The sequence below is a fragment of the Pseudophryne corroboree genome, chromosome 6, assembly GCF_028390025.1.
Source record: "Pseudophryne corroboree isolate aPseCor3 chromosome 6, aPseCor3.hap2, whole genome shotgun sequence".
Taxonomy (NCBI): domain Eukaryota; kingdom Metazoa; phylum Chordata; class Amphibia; order Anura; family Myobatrachidae; genus Pseudophryne; species Pseudophryne corroboree.
Window position 1 is genome coordinate 12,832,280 of NC_086449.1, and position 18,868 is coordinate 12,851,147.

The 18,868-nt window shown below is 43.3% G+C and overlaps 1 protein-coding gene across 1 annotated transcript in view; it reads left to right on the forward strand.

Moving 5' to 3' along the window:
* Positions 1–18,868, forward strand: part of LOC134934765 (alpha-2,8-sialyltransferase 8F-like) — a 76,258-nt gene that overhangs the window by 19,090 nt on the left and 38,300 nt on the right. The window contains exons 3-5 of the mRNA XM_063930130.1: positions 12,256–12,351; positions 14,561–14,702; positions 16,909–17,018. Coding sequence (XP_063786200.1) covers positions 12,256–12,351; positions 14,561–14,702; positions 16,909–17,018 — 348 coding nt within the window. The remainder of the gene's footprint in view (positions 1–12,255; positions 12,352–14,560; positions 14,703–16,908; positions 17,019–18,868) is intronic.

Genomic DNA, 18,868 nt, shown 5'->3' on the forward strand with positions numbered 1-18,868 from the left:
CTAGGGCATTTGATATGCCTAGGGGCATCAGCAGCTTCTGCTGATTAAAATGATATGCAGCATGCCTATATTCTGTGTGTAGCATTTCATATGCAGACACAGCCACAGTCTCACGCAGTATATAGGCATACTGCATATCAGTTTAATCAGCAGAAGCTGCTTGTGCATCCTAGCCACATAGCAATGCAAATAAGCTGCATTTTTATAAAAAAAGGTGCCCGACGTTATCATTGAGGCAATATTTATGAGGACACATCTGTATCCAAGCAGTAGCAGAGGTCACAGTGTTCATGGCAGTGTGAGTGCTGTGTGCATGTGAGTGGGTTGGTTGTGCAGTAATGTTCGGAATATGTGTAAGGAGCGTTATGTGTGTCATGTAAAAATGCATTAATAATGTGCAACATATGTGTAAGGGGCACTATGTGTGTCATTATGTGTATAAGGGCTTTAATAATGTGCGGCATATGTGTAACAGGGTACTACTGTGTGTGTGTCATTATGTGTATAGGGGCACTAATAATGTGCAGCAAATGTGTAGTGGGCACTATGTGTGTCATTATGTGCATAAGGGCATTAGTAATGTGCGGCATATGTTTAAGGGACATTATGTGTAAAAGGGCATTAATAAGGGTTGTCATAATGTGTAAGGTGCATTATGTTTATAAGGACATTAATAATGTGTCTCATATGTGTAAGGGGCATTACTCTGTGGCATTATGTGTATAAGGTGCTCTACTATGTGGCATTGCATATAGAAAGGGCACTACTGTGTCGTCTAATGTGAATAAAGAGCAATAGGGTGTGGTGTAATGTGAATAAGGAGCAATTCAGTGTGATGTAATGTGAATAAGGGGCTCTACTATGAGGATTAACGTTTATAAGGTAAAGTGATACTGCTGTGGGATGTAATATGAATTATGGACACTATCGCATGATCAAATGTGAATAAAGTTGCAGTACTGTGTGGCGTAATTGGAATTGGGGTTACTATTGTGTGGCCATGCCCCTTGCCAGCAAAAACACACCCCTTTTTGGGCTGAGCACCAAATGTGCGAACTGCTCCTATTTAAAATATAGGGGGTACAAACACCAAAATAAGGAATGCTATGGGTTAGGGGTGATGGTGCTGGGAAAGAGGTGGAACCAATGGTGGTGCTCGGGGGCACCAGCCAAAATTTTGCCTAGGGCATCATATTGGTTAGGGCCGGCTCTGTACGCGAGTGGGACGCCCAATCACAAGCTGTGAACTCTTTATTGCAGCGTAGGCTTGGTCTTCCTATTACTCACCCTTCACTAGGTTTTGGCCAGTGCTGTAAGAGGAAGGAAGGGCCACGGGAGACCGGCTGCGTGCAGTGGCACATGCAGGATTTGCATGGGGCGGTTTCCAGAACTGGGTGAAGCCTAGTGATGTGCACCGGAAATTTTTCGCGTTTTGTGTTTTGGTTTTGGGTTCGGATCCGCCGCCGTGTTTTGGATTCGGACGCGTTTTGGCAAAACCTCACGGAAATTTTTTTGGCGGATTCGGGTGTGTTTTGGATTCGGGTGTTTTTTTCAAAAAACCCTAAAAAACAGCTTAAATCATAGAATTTGGGGGTCATTTTGATCCCATGGTATTAATAACCTCAATAACCATAATTTCCACTCATTTCCAGTCTATTCTGAACACCTCACACCTCACAATATTATTTTTAGTCCTAAAATTTGCACCGAGGTCGCTGGATGGCTAAGCTAAGCGACCCAAGTGGCCGACACAAACACCTGGCCTATCTAGGAGTGGCACTGCAGTGTCAGACAGGATGGCAATTCAAAAAAATACTCCCCAAACAGCACATGATGCAAAGAAAAAAAGAGGTGCACCAAGGTCACTCGATGGCTAAGCTAAGCGACCCAAGTGGCCGACACAAACACCTGCCCAATCTAGGAGTGGCACTGCAGTGTCAGGCAGGATGGCCCTTCCAAAAAATTGTCCCCAAACAGCACATGATGCAAAGAAAAAAAGAGGTGCACCAAGGTCGCTGTGTGACTAAGCTAAGCGACACAAGTGGCCGACACAAACACCTGGCCCATCTAGGAGTGGCACTGCAGTGTCACGCAGGATGGCCCTTCCAAAAAATTGTCCCCAAACAGCACATGATGCAAAGAAAAATGAAAGAAAAAAGAGGTGCAAGAAGGAATTGTCCTTGGGCCCTCCCACCCACCCTTATGTTGTATAAACAGGACATGCACACTTTAACGAACCCATCATTTCAGCGACAGGGTCTGCCACACGACTGTGACTGAAATGACTGGTTGGTTTGGGCCCCCACCAAAAAAGAAGCAATCAATCTCTCCTTGCACAAACTGGCTCTACAGAGGCAAGATTTCCACCTCATCATCATCCTCCGATTCCTCACCCCATTCACTGTGTACATCCCCCTCCTCACAGATTATTAATTCGTCCCCACTGGAATCCACCATCTCAGGTCCCCGTGTACTTTCTGGAGGCAATTGCTGCTGGTGAATGTCTCCACGGAGGAATTGATTATAATTAATTTTGATGAACATCATCTTCTCCACATTTTCTGGAAGTAACCTCGTACGCCAATTGCTGACAAGGTGAGCGGCTGCACTAAACACTCTTTCGGAGTACACACTGGAGGGAGGGCAACTTAGGTAGAATAAAGCCAGTTTGTGCAAGGGCCTCCAAATTGCCTCTTTTTCCTGCCAGTATACGTACGGACTGTCTGACGTGCCTACTTGGATGCGGTCACTCATATAATCCTCCACCATTCTTTCCATGGTGAGAGAATCATATGCAGTGACAGTAGACGACATGTCAGTAATCATTGGCAGGTCCATCAGTCCGGACCAGATGTCAGCACTCGCTCCAGACTGCCCTGCATCACCGCCAGCGGGTGGGCTCGGAATTCTTAGCCTTTTCCTTGCAGCCCCAGTTGCAGGAGAATGTGAAGGAGGAGATGTTGACGGGTCACGTTCCGCTTGACTTGACAATTTTCTCACCACCAGGTCTTTGAACCTCTGCAGACTTGTGTCTGCCGGAAAGAGAGATACAACGTAGGTTTTAAATCTAGGATCGAGCACGGTGGCCAAAATGTAGTTCTCTGATTTCAACAGATTGACCACCCGTGAATCCTGGTTAAGCGAATTAAGGTCTCCATCCACAAGTCCCACATGCCTAGCGGAATCGCTCTGTTTTAGCTCCTCCTTCAATGTCTCCAGCTTCTTCTGCAAAAGCCTGATGAGGGGAATGACCTGACTCAGGCTGGCAGTGTCTGAACTGACTTCACGTGTGGCAAGTTCAAAGGGTTGCAGAACCTTGCACAACGTTGAAATCATTCTCCACTGCGCTTGAGTCAGGTGCTTTCCTCCTCCTTTGCCTATATCGTTTGCAGATGTATAGGCTTGAATGGCCTTTTGCTGCTCCTCCATTCTCTGAAGCATATAGAGGGTTGAATTCCACCTCGTTACCACCTCTTGCTTCAGATGATGACAGGGCAGGTTCAGGAATGTTTGGTGGTGCTCCAGTCTTCTGTACGCGGTGCCTGAATGCCGAAAGTGGCCCGCAATTCTTCGGGCCACCGACAGCATCTCTTGCACGCCCCTGTCGTTTTTTAAATAATTCTGCACCACCAAATTCAATGTATGTGCAAAACATGGGACGTGCTGGAATTTGCCCAGATGTAATGCACGCACAATATTGCTGGCGTTGTCCGATGTCACAAATCCCCAGGAGAGTCCAATTGGGGTAAGCCATTCTGCGATGATCATCCTCAGTTGCCGTAAGAGGTTGTCAGCTGTGTGCCTATTCTGGAAAGCGGTGATACAAAGCGTAGCCTGCATAGGAACGAGTTGGCGTTTGCGAGATGCTGCTACTGGTGCCGCCGCTGCTGTTCTTGCTGCGGGAGGCAATACATCTACCCAGTGGGCTGTCACAGTCATATAGTCCTGAGTCTGCCCTGCTCCACTTGTCCACATGTCCGTGGTTAAATGGACATTGGGTACAACTGCATTTTTTAGGACACTGGTGAGTCTTTTTCTGAGGTCTGTGTACATTTTCGGTATCGCCTGCCTAGAGAAATGGAACCTAGATGGTATTTGGTACCGGGGACACAGTACCTCAATCAAGTCTATAGTTGCCTCTGAATTAACGATGGATACCGGAACCACGTTTCTCACCGCCCAGGCTGCCATGGCCTGAGTTATCTGCTTTGCAGCAGGATGACTGCTGTGATATTTCATCCTCCTCGCAAAGGACTGTTGGACAGTCAATTGCTTACTGGAAGTAGTACAAGTGGTCTTCCGACTTCCCCTCTTGGATGACGATCGACTCCCAGCAGCAACAACAGCAGCGCCAGCAGCAGTAGGCGTTACACTCAAGGATGCATCGGAGGAATCCCAGGCAGGAGAGGACTCGTCAGACTTGACAGTGACATGGCCTGCAGGACTATTGGCTTTCCTGGGTAAGGAGGAAATTGACACTGAGGGAGTTGGTGGTGTGGTTTGCAGGAGCTTGGTCACAAGAGGAAGGGATTTAGTGGTCAGTGGACTGCTTCCGCTGTCACCCAAAGTTTTTGAACTTGTCACTGACTTATGATGAATGCGCTGCAGGTGACGTATAAGGGAGGATGTTCCGAGGTGGTTAACGTCCTTACCCCTACTTATACAGCTTGACAAAGGCAACACACGGCTTGACACCTGTTGTCCGCATTTGTGTTGAAATAATTCCACACCGAAGAGCTGATTTTTTTTGTATTTTGACCAGGCATGTCAATGGCCATATTCCTCCCACGGACAACAGGTGTCTTCCCGGGTGCCTGACTTAAACAAACCACCTCACCATCAGAATCCTCCTTGTCAATTTCCTCCCCAGCGCCAGCAACACCCATATCCTCCTCATCCTGGTGTACTTCAACACTGACATCTTCAATTTGACTATCAGGAACTGGACTGCGGGTGCTCCTTCCAGCACTTGCAGGGGGCGTGCAAATGGTGGAAGGCGCAAGCTCTTCCCGTCCAGTGTTGGGAAGGTCAGGCATCGCAACCGACACAATTGGACTCTCCTTGGGGATTTGTGATTTTGAAGAACGCACAGTTCTTTGCTGTGCTTTTGCCAGCTTAAGTCTTTTCTTTTTTTCTAGCGAGAGGATGAGTGCTACCATCCTCATGTGATGCTGAACCACTAGCAATGAACATAGGCCAGGGCCTCAGCCGTTCCTTGCCACTCCGTGTCGTAAATGGCATATTGGCAAGTTTACGCTTCTCCTCAGACGCTTTTAATTTAGATTTTTGGGTCATTTTACTGAACTTTTGTGTTTTGGATTTTACATGCTCTCTACTATGACATTGGGCATCGGCCTTGGCAGACGACGTTGATGGCATTTCATCGTCTCGGCCATGACTAGTGGCAGCAGCTTCAGCACGAGGTGGAAGTGGATCTTGATCTTTCCCTTTAACCTCCACATTTTTGTTCTCCATTTTTTAATGTGTGGAATTATATGCCAGTATCAATAGCAATGGCCTACTACTATATTTACTGCGCAAAACTAAAATGCACCACAGGTATAGAATGTAGATGGATAGTATACTTAATGGATGATGAGTGACGACACAGAGGTAGGTACAGCAGTGGCCTACCGTACTGCTATAAGTATATATATAGTATACTGGTGGACACTGTCAGCAAACTGCAAAACTGTCTAAAATGCACCACAGGTATAGAATGTAGATGGATAGTATACTTAATGGATGACGAGTGACGACACAGAGGTTGGTACAGCAGTGGCCTACCGTACTGCTATAAGTATATATATAATAAACTGGTGGACACTGTCAGCAAACTGCAAAACTGTCTAAAATGCACCACAGGTATAGAATGTAGATGGATAGTATACTTAATGGATGACGAGTGACGACACAGAGGTAGGTACAGTAGTGGCCTACCGTACTGCTATAAGTATATATATAGTATACTGGTGGACACTGTCAGCAAACTGCAAAACTGTCTAAAATGCACCACAGATATAGAATGTAGATGGATAGTATACTTAATGGATGATGAGTGACGACACAGAGGTAGGTACAGCAGTGGCCTACCGTACTGCTATAAGTATATATATAATAAACTGGTGGACACTGTCAGCAAACTGCAAAACTGTCTAAAATGCACCACAGGTATAGAATGTAGATGGATAGTATACTTAATGGATGACGAGTGACGACACAGAGGTAGGTACAGCAGTGGCCTACCGTACTGCTATAAGTACATATATAGTATACTGGTGGACACTATCAGCAAATTGCAAAACTGTCTAAAATGCACCACAGGTATAGAATGTAGATGGATAGTATACTTAATGGATGACGAGTGACGACACAGAGGTAGGTACAGCAGTGGCCTACCGTACTGCTATAAGTATATATATAGTATACTGGTGGACACTGTCAGCAAACTGCAAAACTGTCTAAAATGCACCACAGGTATAGAATGTAGATGGATAGTATACTTAATGGATGACGAGTGACGACACAGAGGTAGGTACAGCAGTGGCCTACCGTACTGCTATAAGTATATATATTGTATACTGGTGGACACTGTCAGCAAACTGCAAAACTGTCTAAAATGCACCACAGGTATAGAATGTAGATGGATAGTATACTTAATGGATGACGAGTGACGACACAGAGGTAGGTACAGCAGTGGCCTACCGTACTGCTATAAGTATATATATAGTATACTGGTGGACACTGTCAGCAAACTGCAAAACTGTCTAAAATGCACCACAGGTATAGAATGTAGATGGATAGTATACTTAATGGATGACGAGTGACGACACAGAGGTAGGTACAGCAGTGGCCTACCGTACTGCTATAAGTATATATATAGTATACTGGTGGACACTGTCAGCAAACTGCAAAACTGTCTAAAATGCACCACAGGTATAGAATGTAGATGGATAGTATACTTAATGGATGACGAGTGACGACACAGAGGTAGGTACAGCAGTGGCCTACCGTACTGCTATATATAGTATACTGGTGGACACTGCCAGCAAACTGCAAAACTAAAATGCACCACAGGTATAGAATGTAGATGGATAGTATACTCAATGGATGACGAGTGACGACACAGAGGTAGGTACAGCAGTGGCCTACCGTACTGCTATATATAGTATACTGGTGGACACTGTCAGCAAACTGCAAAACTAAAATGCACCACAGGTATAGAATGTAGATGGATAGTATACTTAATGGATGACGACACAGAGGTAGGTACATCAGTGCACTCTGCACTGTAGTCCTCCTATATAATATTAATTATACTGGTGGTCCCCAGTCCCCACAATAAAGCAGCACACTGAGCACAGATATGGAGTGTTTTTCAGGCAGACAACGTATACTGGTGGTCACTGTCAGCAAAACTCTGCACTGTACTCCTGCTATAGCTGCTCCCCAGTCCCCACAATTAAGCAGTGTGAGCACTCAGCACAGATATATTATGCAGCACACTGAGCACAGATATGGTATGGAGCATTTTTTTCAGGCAGAGAACGGATAAAAACTGGTGGTCACTTATCAGCAAAACTCTGCACTGTACTCCTAACAGCTGCTACCCAATCCTCCCCACAATTAAGCAATAAACAACCAATGAATCAAGTTCTGTCTTCTACAATAAACGGAGAGGACGCCAGCCACGTCCTCTCCCTATCATCTCCAATGCACGAGTGAAAATGGCGGCGACGCGCGGCTGCTTATATAGAATCCGAATCTCGCGAGAATCCGACAGCAGGATGATGACGTTCGGGCGCGCTCGGGTTAGCCGAGCAAGGCGGGAAGGTTCTAACCTGCCTCGGACCCGTGTAAACAAGGTGAAGTTCGGGGGGGTTCGGTTTCCGAGAAACCGAACCCGCTCATCACTAGTGGAGCCAAACACGGGGGTGGGGACTGAGGTGACCCAGTATATGTGCTGGGTCCGTAAAACTAGTGTGTCTGTGTGTATATGTATATATATATATATATATATATATATTTCTACACATATATATATACCGTATATACACATATATATATATATATATATATATATATATACATACACATATACACATAGCATATTAAACATGCATACATATATATATATATATATATATATATGCAGTACACGTATATATATACACATCTATATATATATCATATGTGTGTGTGTGTGTGTGTGTGTGTGTGTGTGTGTGTGTGTGTGTGTGTGTATGTGTTTATATGTATGTATATGCATGTATGCACATGGATATATATGTCCTATAATTAAAATAAAGTAAACTTTTATTAAGCACTTACAAGTGCCACCAGGAAGACAGCAGGCTGCAGAGGATGCTAGATAGCCATTAATAATACTTGGCTCGCAAAATGCAGCAAAAAACAAAACAAAACAAAAATCTTTTTTTTGTGTGAAGGGGCGTTTCTGGGTGCTCGGAAACCCCCCTGCATGCGCCACTGGCTGCGTGGTATATTTCTCTGTTTAGGAAGGGGAAAGGGGGGGAGGGCTTAGTACAAATATGTTACTAGCTGGTAGTGCAGTTTTTAATATGGACACATCTGTGTATTACTTCCCTTGAAAAAAAGTTAAAATAGTTATATTGGCCAGATGCTCACTTTATATATTGGTTACTGCATCAATTACTCACCCATGTAGTCCCATCCTTGTCCACCTAAGCTCACAGAGTACAGTCAGTCCCTGTGGACATCATATATTTTTTGCTGACCATCACACTGTGTCTGTGTGACACAGTCAGTTTTTAAGGTGTGTTTGTTTTTTACAGATGAAGCAGACTTTGTTACAGCAAGCAGCACACTACAGCACAGACTGTACTATGCAAGTTATTCCCAGATCCCAGGCTACTTATATCTTAACTGTGATTCGAGATATCAAAGGTTTTGCTGTGACTAAACATTCACTGCACTAAAACCTGCCCCATATGTAAAGAAGAGGACAAAACTACATACTCTTCAGCAGTAAACACAGATACCTCTTGTAGTCAGTTATTAGGTGCCCATGAAGTTGATCACAATCTCTTTCTCATAAAAATTATACCTGCTGCCCCTTTAATTTTAGCATCCCGATTTCCCTATTCATGTAACAGCACTGGATGTGGATATTCATATCTAGTTTCCCATCCCCAATGTTCTAAAGTTAACCATGCATGATAGAGGAAACTGCTGCATTTTCCATCTGAAAGTAGTAATTGCCCCCTCCTCAGGCACATGGCGATTGCTTTATTGCTAGGAACATAACATGAGGCTAGGTACTGTACTTGCCATCTGCAGAGAAGAGAGATCTGAAGATCATTGATATGAGGATGATTGACATACCTGAGTCCCTCAGGTATGTGAGGGTGGAGATAGGGATTTAGGGAATCTGACAGCAGAAAAGATGCTAGAGAAGGTCACTGAGGGTAACACAGGGCTATGTAGGGTAAGACTGAGGACATATGACTCTGTGGAAACAGGAGTATGAGGATTGGAGTGGAGGTCTGAGATACAGGCAGTCTAGGAGATTGCTACTGTAAACTAGGTGATGCTATGGGTGTGAGTGGGTCTCCGGATGAATGGAAAGGGTTTAGGGATGAGGATTTCTGCATGAAGAGACAGGATGTGGGGGTGAGGGTACCTAGATGAAGGAACAGGGTGCAGATGTGAGGGCATCTGGAAGAAGGTTCAGAGTGTAGGGCGAGACTCCCTGGATGAATGTGTAGAGTGTAGGGGGGTGAGGCTCTCTGGATTTGGGGACAGGGAGCAAAGGTGAGGGTATTTGGTTGACAAAACAAGGTTCTTAGGGTGAGGATAACTGGATGAAGGTACTGGCTGAAGGGGTTCTTGGATAAAGGGACATAAACTAATGTTGAGGGTCTCTGGATGAATAAACAGAGTAAAGGGTAAGAAGGTCTCTGGATGAAAGGACAGGGTGCAGGGGTGATGGTATTTGGATGACATAGCAAGAGTCTATGGGGAAAGATTTCCTGGATGAAGGGACAGAGTGTAGAGTGTGAGAGTACAGATGTGTCCTCAAACACCTTTCCCTTTTTGCTTCATTTGTCACAAAAGGCATAGCATGGCTAAGACCATCCACCATGAGTAGCAATTAGATGGATTTCCCACTTTTTTTTACCTTCAAAAGAATTTATTTAAAGTAGCAGAATAAAGTAGCATATTTTAAGAAAGATCACAAGGCATGGCTAATTTGCAGATTATATTGCACGATTAATTTGGCTTTATGGCTAAATTGGGAAAAGGTGTATATGGACACATCTGTATCTTGATGAAGGGACAGGGAGCAGAGATGAGGGCCTCTGAATGAAGGTACATGGTGTAGGGGTTAGGCTCTCTGGATTTAGGGATAAGGTATAGGAGTATAGTATATCTGAGTGAAGAGACAGGGTGTGGGGGGAGGCTCCCTGAATGATGGGTGTAGGGGTCAGTGGGCCCTGGTAAAAGGTCAGGGTGTTGGGGAGATGGTCTCTGGATGTAGGCACAGGATGTAGAGGTGGCAGTCTCTGGATGATGGACAGGGTCAAAGAGTATAGGGGTGAGGTTCATTGGATGAAGGGACAGGGTGTAGGGGTTAGGCTCCTTGGATGAAGACACAGGTCTAGGTGATGAGGATCCCTGGATAACTGGACTGGTGTAGGGGTGAGGTTATCTGAATGAATTGATAGAGTGTAGGGATAAGGCTTCCTGCAGGGTGTAAGGGTGGGTTATCTAATTTTAGGGACAATATAGAGCTCCTATAGATTACCCTGTTAAGTGCCATAGGCTGTGGCCATCTGCACAGTATGTGATCAATTACATCAGACCAATATGTGAGAGGTTCCCTGGATGAAGAGTTAATAGGGATGGAACACCTCTAATGATTGGGCTTTTACTCACTCTGCCAGTCGCAGCAGTCCTTTATGAAAGCTCAGTATTTATCTACTGGAATTATGGCTCTGATGGTGGACTGCATTGTTCAGTGCTGCTTCTCTGCTTTGGGGTCATCCCTGGTCGGAGAGGTAAGCATCAATTTCGGACAGTCCAGGGGGCTGTGCTTCAGATGGTTTGGGGGCAACACTTCTGATGGGTCTGTGGGTGGAGCTTGTGATGGGTCCTTGGGCTTTCACTGGATGTGGGTGGGGATGAATGGGTGATGCTACTTCAGGTGGCTGGGAGGTGAATGAGCTGGGCTTTTGTAAAACATTTTACTCCAACTTTACTTTGACACTTTACATATAGAAACAAAAGAAGCCCCCCATTGTTAACACCTTCCCTCAGGAAGCTGCAACCTCCAGGTGTGAGTACACTTGCTCATATCAAAAGCTTTGTCATTCACCAGTCCTCCTGTTAGGAAATGAAGATTACAGAAGCATCCCATCTCCTAGTCACAGAAGATGGTGAAGCCTTATCCAATCATATACAGGTGAGGTGCATTTTTCCCTTTAAAATACATTCAAACACATCTTAAATATAAATACATGTTAAACGTGCACTAAGGCCCCCATTTATCAAGTCTTGGAGAGTGATAAATAGCACTGTGATAAAAGTAACAGCCAATCAGCATCTGTCATTTTTCAAACACAGCCTGTAACATGACAATTAGGAGCTGATTGGCTGTTACTTTATCTCCATGCAATTTATAACTCTCCAGGGCTTCATAAATGGGGACCTAAATATAACTTGTTACATGGTGCCTAGTGCCGATTTGTCCATTTATTTTTTTACCAGTTATTTATATATTTAGATAATGGCGAACACACCACAAGTTGATCATGTGCCACGGGTCTCCTGCCACACATACTGTGACATGGCTTATTAAAACTTCAAATGCATTCCAGTCCACAGTTTTGTAGACAGACATATAGTACATGTGACGTAAGAACTTTGGTCAACATATTTCCTCCAACATCTGGTTCCAATTTATAATTTCACTCCCATCCCAGATTTACCATTTACCTATATGAGAATATGAATATAGGAGGCTGAGGATATAGCTCATATACCAGTCATCCACACATTTGCTTGAAAAAATAAAAATTATAGTGAAAGTGTAGTGGGAGTCAATTCCAGCCAATGGACCATTGACTTGGTTACCCATTTTTGAAGAATTTTCTACAAATGTTTAAGTCACACAAAAAAATCTTTTGACATAACTTCACATGAATATTTCATTTTTAAAGTACAGTGGTCAACGAAGTATTTCAGAATTGTTTGTCTTTCTTTTTTCTTTTCTAGATTTGAGGTCAATTTTTCAGGGACTTTTTTAAAGATGATGAATGCACTTCAGGGGTGTCCATGGATAGAAAACCGGACTGAACGCAACCTGTTACAGTGAGTATAAAAGCTTTCACACACATTCTGTGTTAGGGGTGCTGTTTATCCGCCCGACATAAGCTGTGGGGCAGATTACACTTTTCAAGTGCATTGATTAGCAGAATACTCAGTATTTAATACACTTTATGTTACTGAGATAACGAAGGGACCGATTCAGAAATGTGGGTAAGTGCTGTCAGCCTGTCACACCTGGGATTAAGCAAGGTGTGAAAATATGCAAATGTCAGACACAAGGCTGGGTACAGGGCAAATGAGCTGTCAGACACAGGACTGGAAACAGGAGAAGCTGAAGGACAAGCTGAAGGATGAGCCCCAAGCCAATTCAGTCTTCAACTAATTTAAGCATCTATCATTTGCAGGCTCTAATATAACACATTTCTGAGTGTTGTCATCAACTGTGGAACCTCATTTGGAATTTGTGGGGTCTTTAATACCTGTTAATTTTGTACCATTTTGAGACTTATTTATAAACAGCCCCTCATCCAGTGCTAATAAGGTTTTTCAGCTGGCCTACTCCCAACATCTCACACACACCCTTTCTTTAGAGATCAGTAAAGGCTGCCATCCATCACCAGGAGATGACGGGTGTGATAACGCTTCACCGGCGTACGGAATGCCGGTGGTTAGAAGACTGACCACGGCATTCTGATGGAGAGAATTCTGACAGAGGGTAAGTAAGTATACTTACCCTCCCTTAATACTGACCTACCCCTAACCCTACCTTCCTGCAGCCTAAACCTAACCATACTCTCCCCCACGCAGCCTAAACATAATCCTCCCCAGTTGTGCCTAAACCTAACTCCACCTCCCCGCACCCTAAACCTAACCCTCTCTGTTCCGTAGCCTAACCCTAACCATCCCTGTGCGTGGATAAACCTAAACACCCCCCACCATCGGCTAACACCACAGTGGGACGAATACTTATGATCGTTATGCCGGGTATTGGGTTTCCCACATCAGCATTTCTACTGACATCAGGGTTCCAGCACAGCATTCTGGCACCAGGATTTTGACTGCTGGGATCCCGACCGCCGCCATCATGACCACATCCTGGACATGACAACGGTTATTTTGCTAAACATAGACAAGGTATAAATAAACGAAAGGAAGTTTTTCTAGTTTACACAAGAGTGAAAGATGCAGTCGTAACAAAAAAGACCAAATTAGTACTGGAGCTTCCATCAGTTCTTCTCCTTGCTGACTTGTTGCACTTTTACTGGAGTTCTCCTTGCTGACTTATTGCACTTTATATGAAGCTCATAATAACTCAACTAGGAGATTAGAGTGTTTAATATCCTCTTCTCTAGAAATACACACATTTTTGGGATGCAGAATCCCACTTTAGAAGATAAGCCTTTGTTGATTTTTGTTGACTACTTTCTATTCCATACACTGCGATTGGCCTGGTTATCCAGTACACTTTATTTATTTACCGCTATGTTGGGCATCTGAAAACCATATTTCGTCCATTTCTAGCTATCAGAGTTGGGGCAGCACGGACGGTGTATTTATTAGCATTACTGCCTCACAGCACTGAGGTCATGGGTTCAATTACCACCATGGTCCAAACTGTGCAGAGTTTTTATATTCTCCCTGTACTTGAGTAGGTTTCCTCTGCGTACTCCAGTTTCCTCCCATAATCCAAAAATACACTGGTACTGTAGGTTAATTGAATCCCTACAAAAATTAATCCTAGCGTTTGCTTATATATGGACAGACTAGATGGTCCAAGTGGTTCTTGCCTGCCATAAAATTCTTTATTTCTGTGACACAACAATAACTGGGCTAGATTTGTGAAACACGTCCGCCGCTGGCCCTATGCACTTAATGGGCTTTTTAACTTTTTTTAACTAGCTTACTAATTGTACTGTAAGTCATTAATTCATATAACTGAAGTTAACTTGTAGCAGGAGGATTCATGCTGTCACTGTCTGCTTCCACCATGAGGAAGTCATGAATCAAATATATAAGATGGAAAAAACCCGGATGTTGGGGGTTGCATTGCTGGAATAGACACGCTTACATTCTACAGATGTGTCCTCCTCATACACATATATTTATTTCTGCCATATGGCGCAAAACTACTGGTGCAACTTAGACTTTCCACCATGGGTAGCTACAGTATATGGCAGTATAATAGGATAGCTGTAAGAGGATACATTTGTGTATAGAACTGCTGTTAATTTAACTCTATTCTAATATCCAGATCACAGCTCAATAATTGCTGCAATGCATCCTATTCCATGATTGTGACTCAGGAGAATAGTCCGGTCGGACACACAATTCACTATGATGCAGAGATGAAGGTACAAAAAGTAACCGAGAGTCTTTATGACATGTTCCCAAAGGTGAGTTTATAAGGTAAGACAATACTTATTGTTTCCTTGGGTTTCAGTGTAAGCATGAATAGGATCAGAGTTCCATTTTATTATCAATATGCATGGCAGGATAGAATAATCACAAATACACTCATCACCTCCCGCATTGGCTACTGTAACCACCCCCTCTATAGACTCCCCTGTTTTTACATAAATTATAAGAATTCGCTGGTGTATCCTAGTTAAAATGTATCTATATAAATAATAGTCCAGTAGATTATATAAACACATTCATTAAATAACATCTAAAATATTCACAATTGGGTTTGATGACATGAATACATAACAATAATAATAATAATAATAATAATAATAATACAAAATAATGTGTCAGTCACCTGAAAGCAACAGTGTAACAGCAGAATATTTTCTCTGTAGGAAAAATAATTAAAATGTATCTGCTCAGTTTGTTCAAATTCTAAAAACCAGATGAAGCCGAAGGAAGTCAATATGTATGTGGTCAATATGTATGTGGTATCTGTACAAACAATTCAGGTCACCGGAATAATGTTCCAGAATATGGTCCAGCTGCAATAATGTCCATCGGCAATTGCAGTAATAGAGAACATTAGTAGGGCAGGCCCTTAAATTGATTATTGGCTAGGTGTCACGTCCAAGGGTCGGAATGGTTGGGAGAGGCGTGAGTGGCTGAAACTGAGGTGGTAATAGTGGGCTGGAAGCTGGAAGGCCTAATCCAGTTACTACTGATGGAATAGATGACTTAGATAGCAATGGGAGGCAGTAAGTGGTTGCTATGTGACTAGTTACATACTTGGTCTTTGTGAGGACAGCCCGAAGGTGGGATCATATAGCACTAGAGATATATGAACTTATTAGACTGGATTTTGCTGGTGATTAGCTTGAGCTGAGATTAATGAAGATGGAAACTGGCACCAGGCTGATGGTTGAATAGTGTAGGCAGCAATGAGACTGAACTCAGGTAGATGCACAGACTGGAACTGGAATGGTGACTGAACTGGAGCCAAAATGGTGACCAGAATAGAACCAGAATGATGGCTAGAATGGAACTGGAATGATGACTGGACTGGACCCGGTGAGGTGACCAGACTGGAGCAAAAGAGGCAACCGGACTGGACCCGGAAAGATAATCGGACTGGAGTCAGAAGGCAACTGGACTGGGACTAGCAACTGGAACTGGAGAGGCAGCCAGACTGGCCAGTAAAGCTAGCCAAACTGGAGCCAGAGAGGCAAACAGACTGGACCCAGACAGGCAACCAGTCTGGAGCCGAAGAGGCAACTGGACTATACCTGGAGAACCAACCGGACTGGAGATAACTAGACAAGATGAGAGGCAAACAGTAACCAGAGCAGCTACCAGCATATAAATAGGTAGGCGTCTGGTAAATCAATGCTCTGTCCCCTTACTATGGACCTCACTTTGTTGACAAGTCAGGCTTTCTACCAGTCTTGCCAGCTTCAAATGTGCACTGAAAACAAACATTTGCAATATATCCTACTAGCACTCCATCTAATCTGAACTTACCTCTATCAAAACCTTAACAGCCTCTGTACTACATAAATACTGGGATGGGACTCAGGAGGACTCAGTGTGTGTCTCTCTCTAGACCCTCATTAGATAATAGGTTACACAGGACTCAGATACCCAGGCAGGGATGAAGAGAAGCTGAGATCTCTGTGTCACTTACATCTCCCCCCCATCCTCCTATCTATCCTCTGGTTGGGATTCGCCATTGTTAGCTCATGAAGCCTGATTCTCCTGTGTCTCTGCCTGCAAGGCACACTGTTCTGCTTGCATTCTGGCTGCCTGGTTTTGCTGTTGCACAAGATGGAGAGCTAGTGATGCCAGCGTGCTCAGGCTGGGGGGCCCCCTGACAGAGGGGGCCAGGGGTACAGTATCCCCTGCCCCCTACCACCTTAATCTGCTATATTATGGATCCCTAATTTGATAAACTTTTATACATCTCTCTCTCTCCTTCTCAATCTTACACACACACACACACACACACACACACACACACACACACACACACACACACACACACACACCTTGTCAATCTCTCCCACCTGCTTCTCCTTTTCAATCCATCTTTCCATTTCTCACTCTCTCTATTTTTTACTTCTCTCAGTCTATTTGCAGTCTCCCCCTATCTTTTTTTTTTTCCTTCCAACTTCTTATCCCTTTCTCTCATTCCAGAGTACCCCATTCCGGAAGCCCATTAGAAGCTGTGCTGTGGTCGGAAATGGGGGCATTTTAAAAAACAGCTTCTGTGGTGCTGAAATTGACCTTGCTGATTTTGTGTTCAGGTAAGGATAGAGAGCTCTATGGTAAGGCTGCTTGTCCATAGCCGAGTCTCAACACAAGGAATAACAACAGTGTACCTGCAGTATACTGTAGGTCTACTAAATAATTGAACTGTATTTATTATTGCACTGATTATTATTAGGGAATTTGCCCACCAAGACGACAGCAGAATTACAGTGAAGAAGACTGCTGAGAAGATTTACCCTAGCATGTGACGGGATGTGACAGCAAACTGTCAAGCGCTAACATCTTCACCAAGAAGTAAATGTTTGCTGCTCATGCTATTTTTGAAGATATGGTAGTTTTTTTAGTTGGATATATCCCGATTGGGGTTTGTCTACTCCATATCAGTTCTTATTTAGAGTTTCCATTCTTAGAGTATACACAGACTGGTGACATATATTTAAAAGTTATAATATCTCTTACCAGAACTAGAGGTTGATGCACTGTATCAAGCAGTAAAAAGTTTGCAGAAGTGAACCACCGGAGAAATTACCCATAACAACCAATCAGCTGCTACATATCATTTTATAGAATGCACTTGATAAATGTTATCTAAAAGCTTATTGGTTGCGGTGGCCAACTTCTTCACACCCCTATTAATATAATTACTGAACCTAGTTCGGGGTTAGTGTAGAAGTGCACAGATCTTTGTTCTGAGACAAATACTCAAGCAGTATCAGTGACACGTTGGTCAGAAGCGTGAATCCATAACTATCCAATCAAAACACAATGTGCCACACAAGCTGTGGACTCAAGATTCCATATTACCCCATTTTAAAAAGTTTCTTAAAGTATGCACTGATTCTACCCCTAACTGCTTCCTCATAATTACATATTTTAATTATTTTACCACACAACAACTGGGACTTCCACTGTGCCTAGGTATATATTATATACCACATTGGGACCACATCTAGAAATACTGTATGAAGAGATCCAGTAGAACCCGAGACAGCAGAGTCTCTATACATCCCCAGTAGGGAGCGCGGCCGACCATACCCGCAACACTTATAAGAAGGGAACGGTACAACCCCAGCCAATGAGCTCATTCTGTTTTCTTTAATAATATATTAGCTACTGTAGCATTTCAGTATTAAAGTAGCATATAATTACTAGCTATTAGATGGTAATGATGTTAATTTTAGTTTGCCATTTTATTTTGAGAACTCATGGAGAGGACAATTTTCAGTTAGCAAGGTGATACTTGAGCAACTCAAATCACAGTACACATTAAGGGGTTGGTGACGCTAGAATATGAGGAAAGACTAGGCATGTTTACACTGGAAAAAGGAGATTAAGGACATTTACAAATATATAAGGGGACACAACACAGAGCTAGCTGTGGATTTGTTTTTGGTAAGATCATCACAAAGGACACGCGGAGACCCGCTTAGGTTAGAGGAGAGGAGATTTCGCACCCAGAGACAGAAAGGTTTCTTCACAGTAAGGACAAAATGTATTTGGAATTCCATGCCTGAATCAGTAGTAATGGCGGACTCGATCATTACTTTAAAGAATGGGCTAGATAAATTCCTAACGGACAAAGATATACAGGGTTATGGTGGGTAAATCATGCAAAAAATAGATGAATAGACATAACGGCTAAACATTCACCACAATTAAAAATTAGTTTTAAAATATTACAGTGTAGGAGATCAAATAAAGGTTTAACTCAATGGACAATTGTCTTCTTTCAACCTCAGAAACAATATATATAAAAAGGTTTTTTTATGTGCGTGATAAGCTCAAGCTGAAATGTTATTTGAGATCCTTCAAGTCACATAGGCTATAAATCATCTCACTACATGCACACAGCACATAAATACTGTATACACACACCACACATATA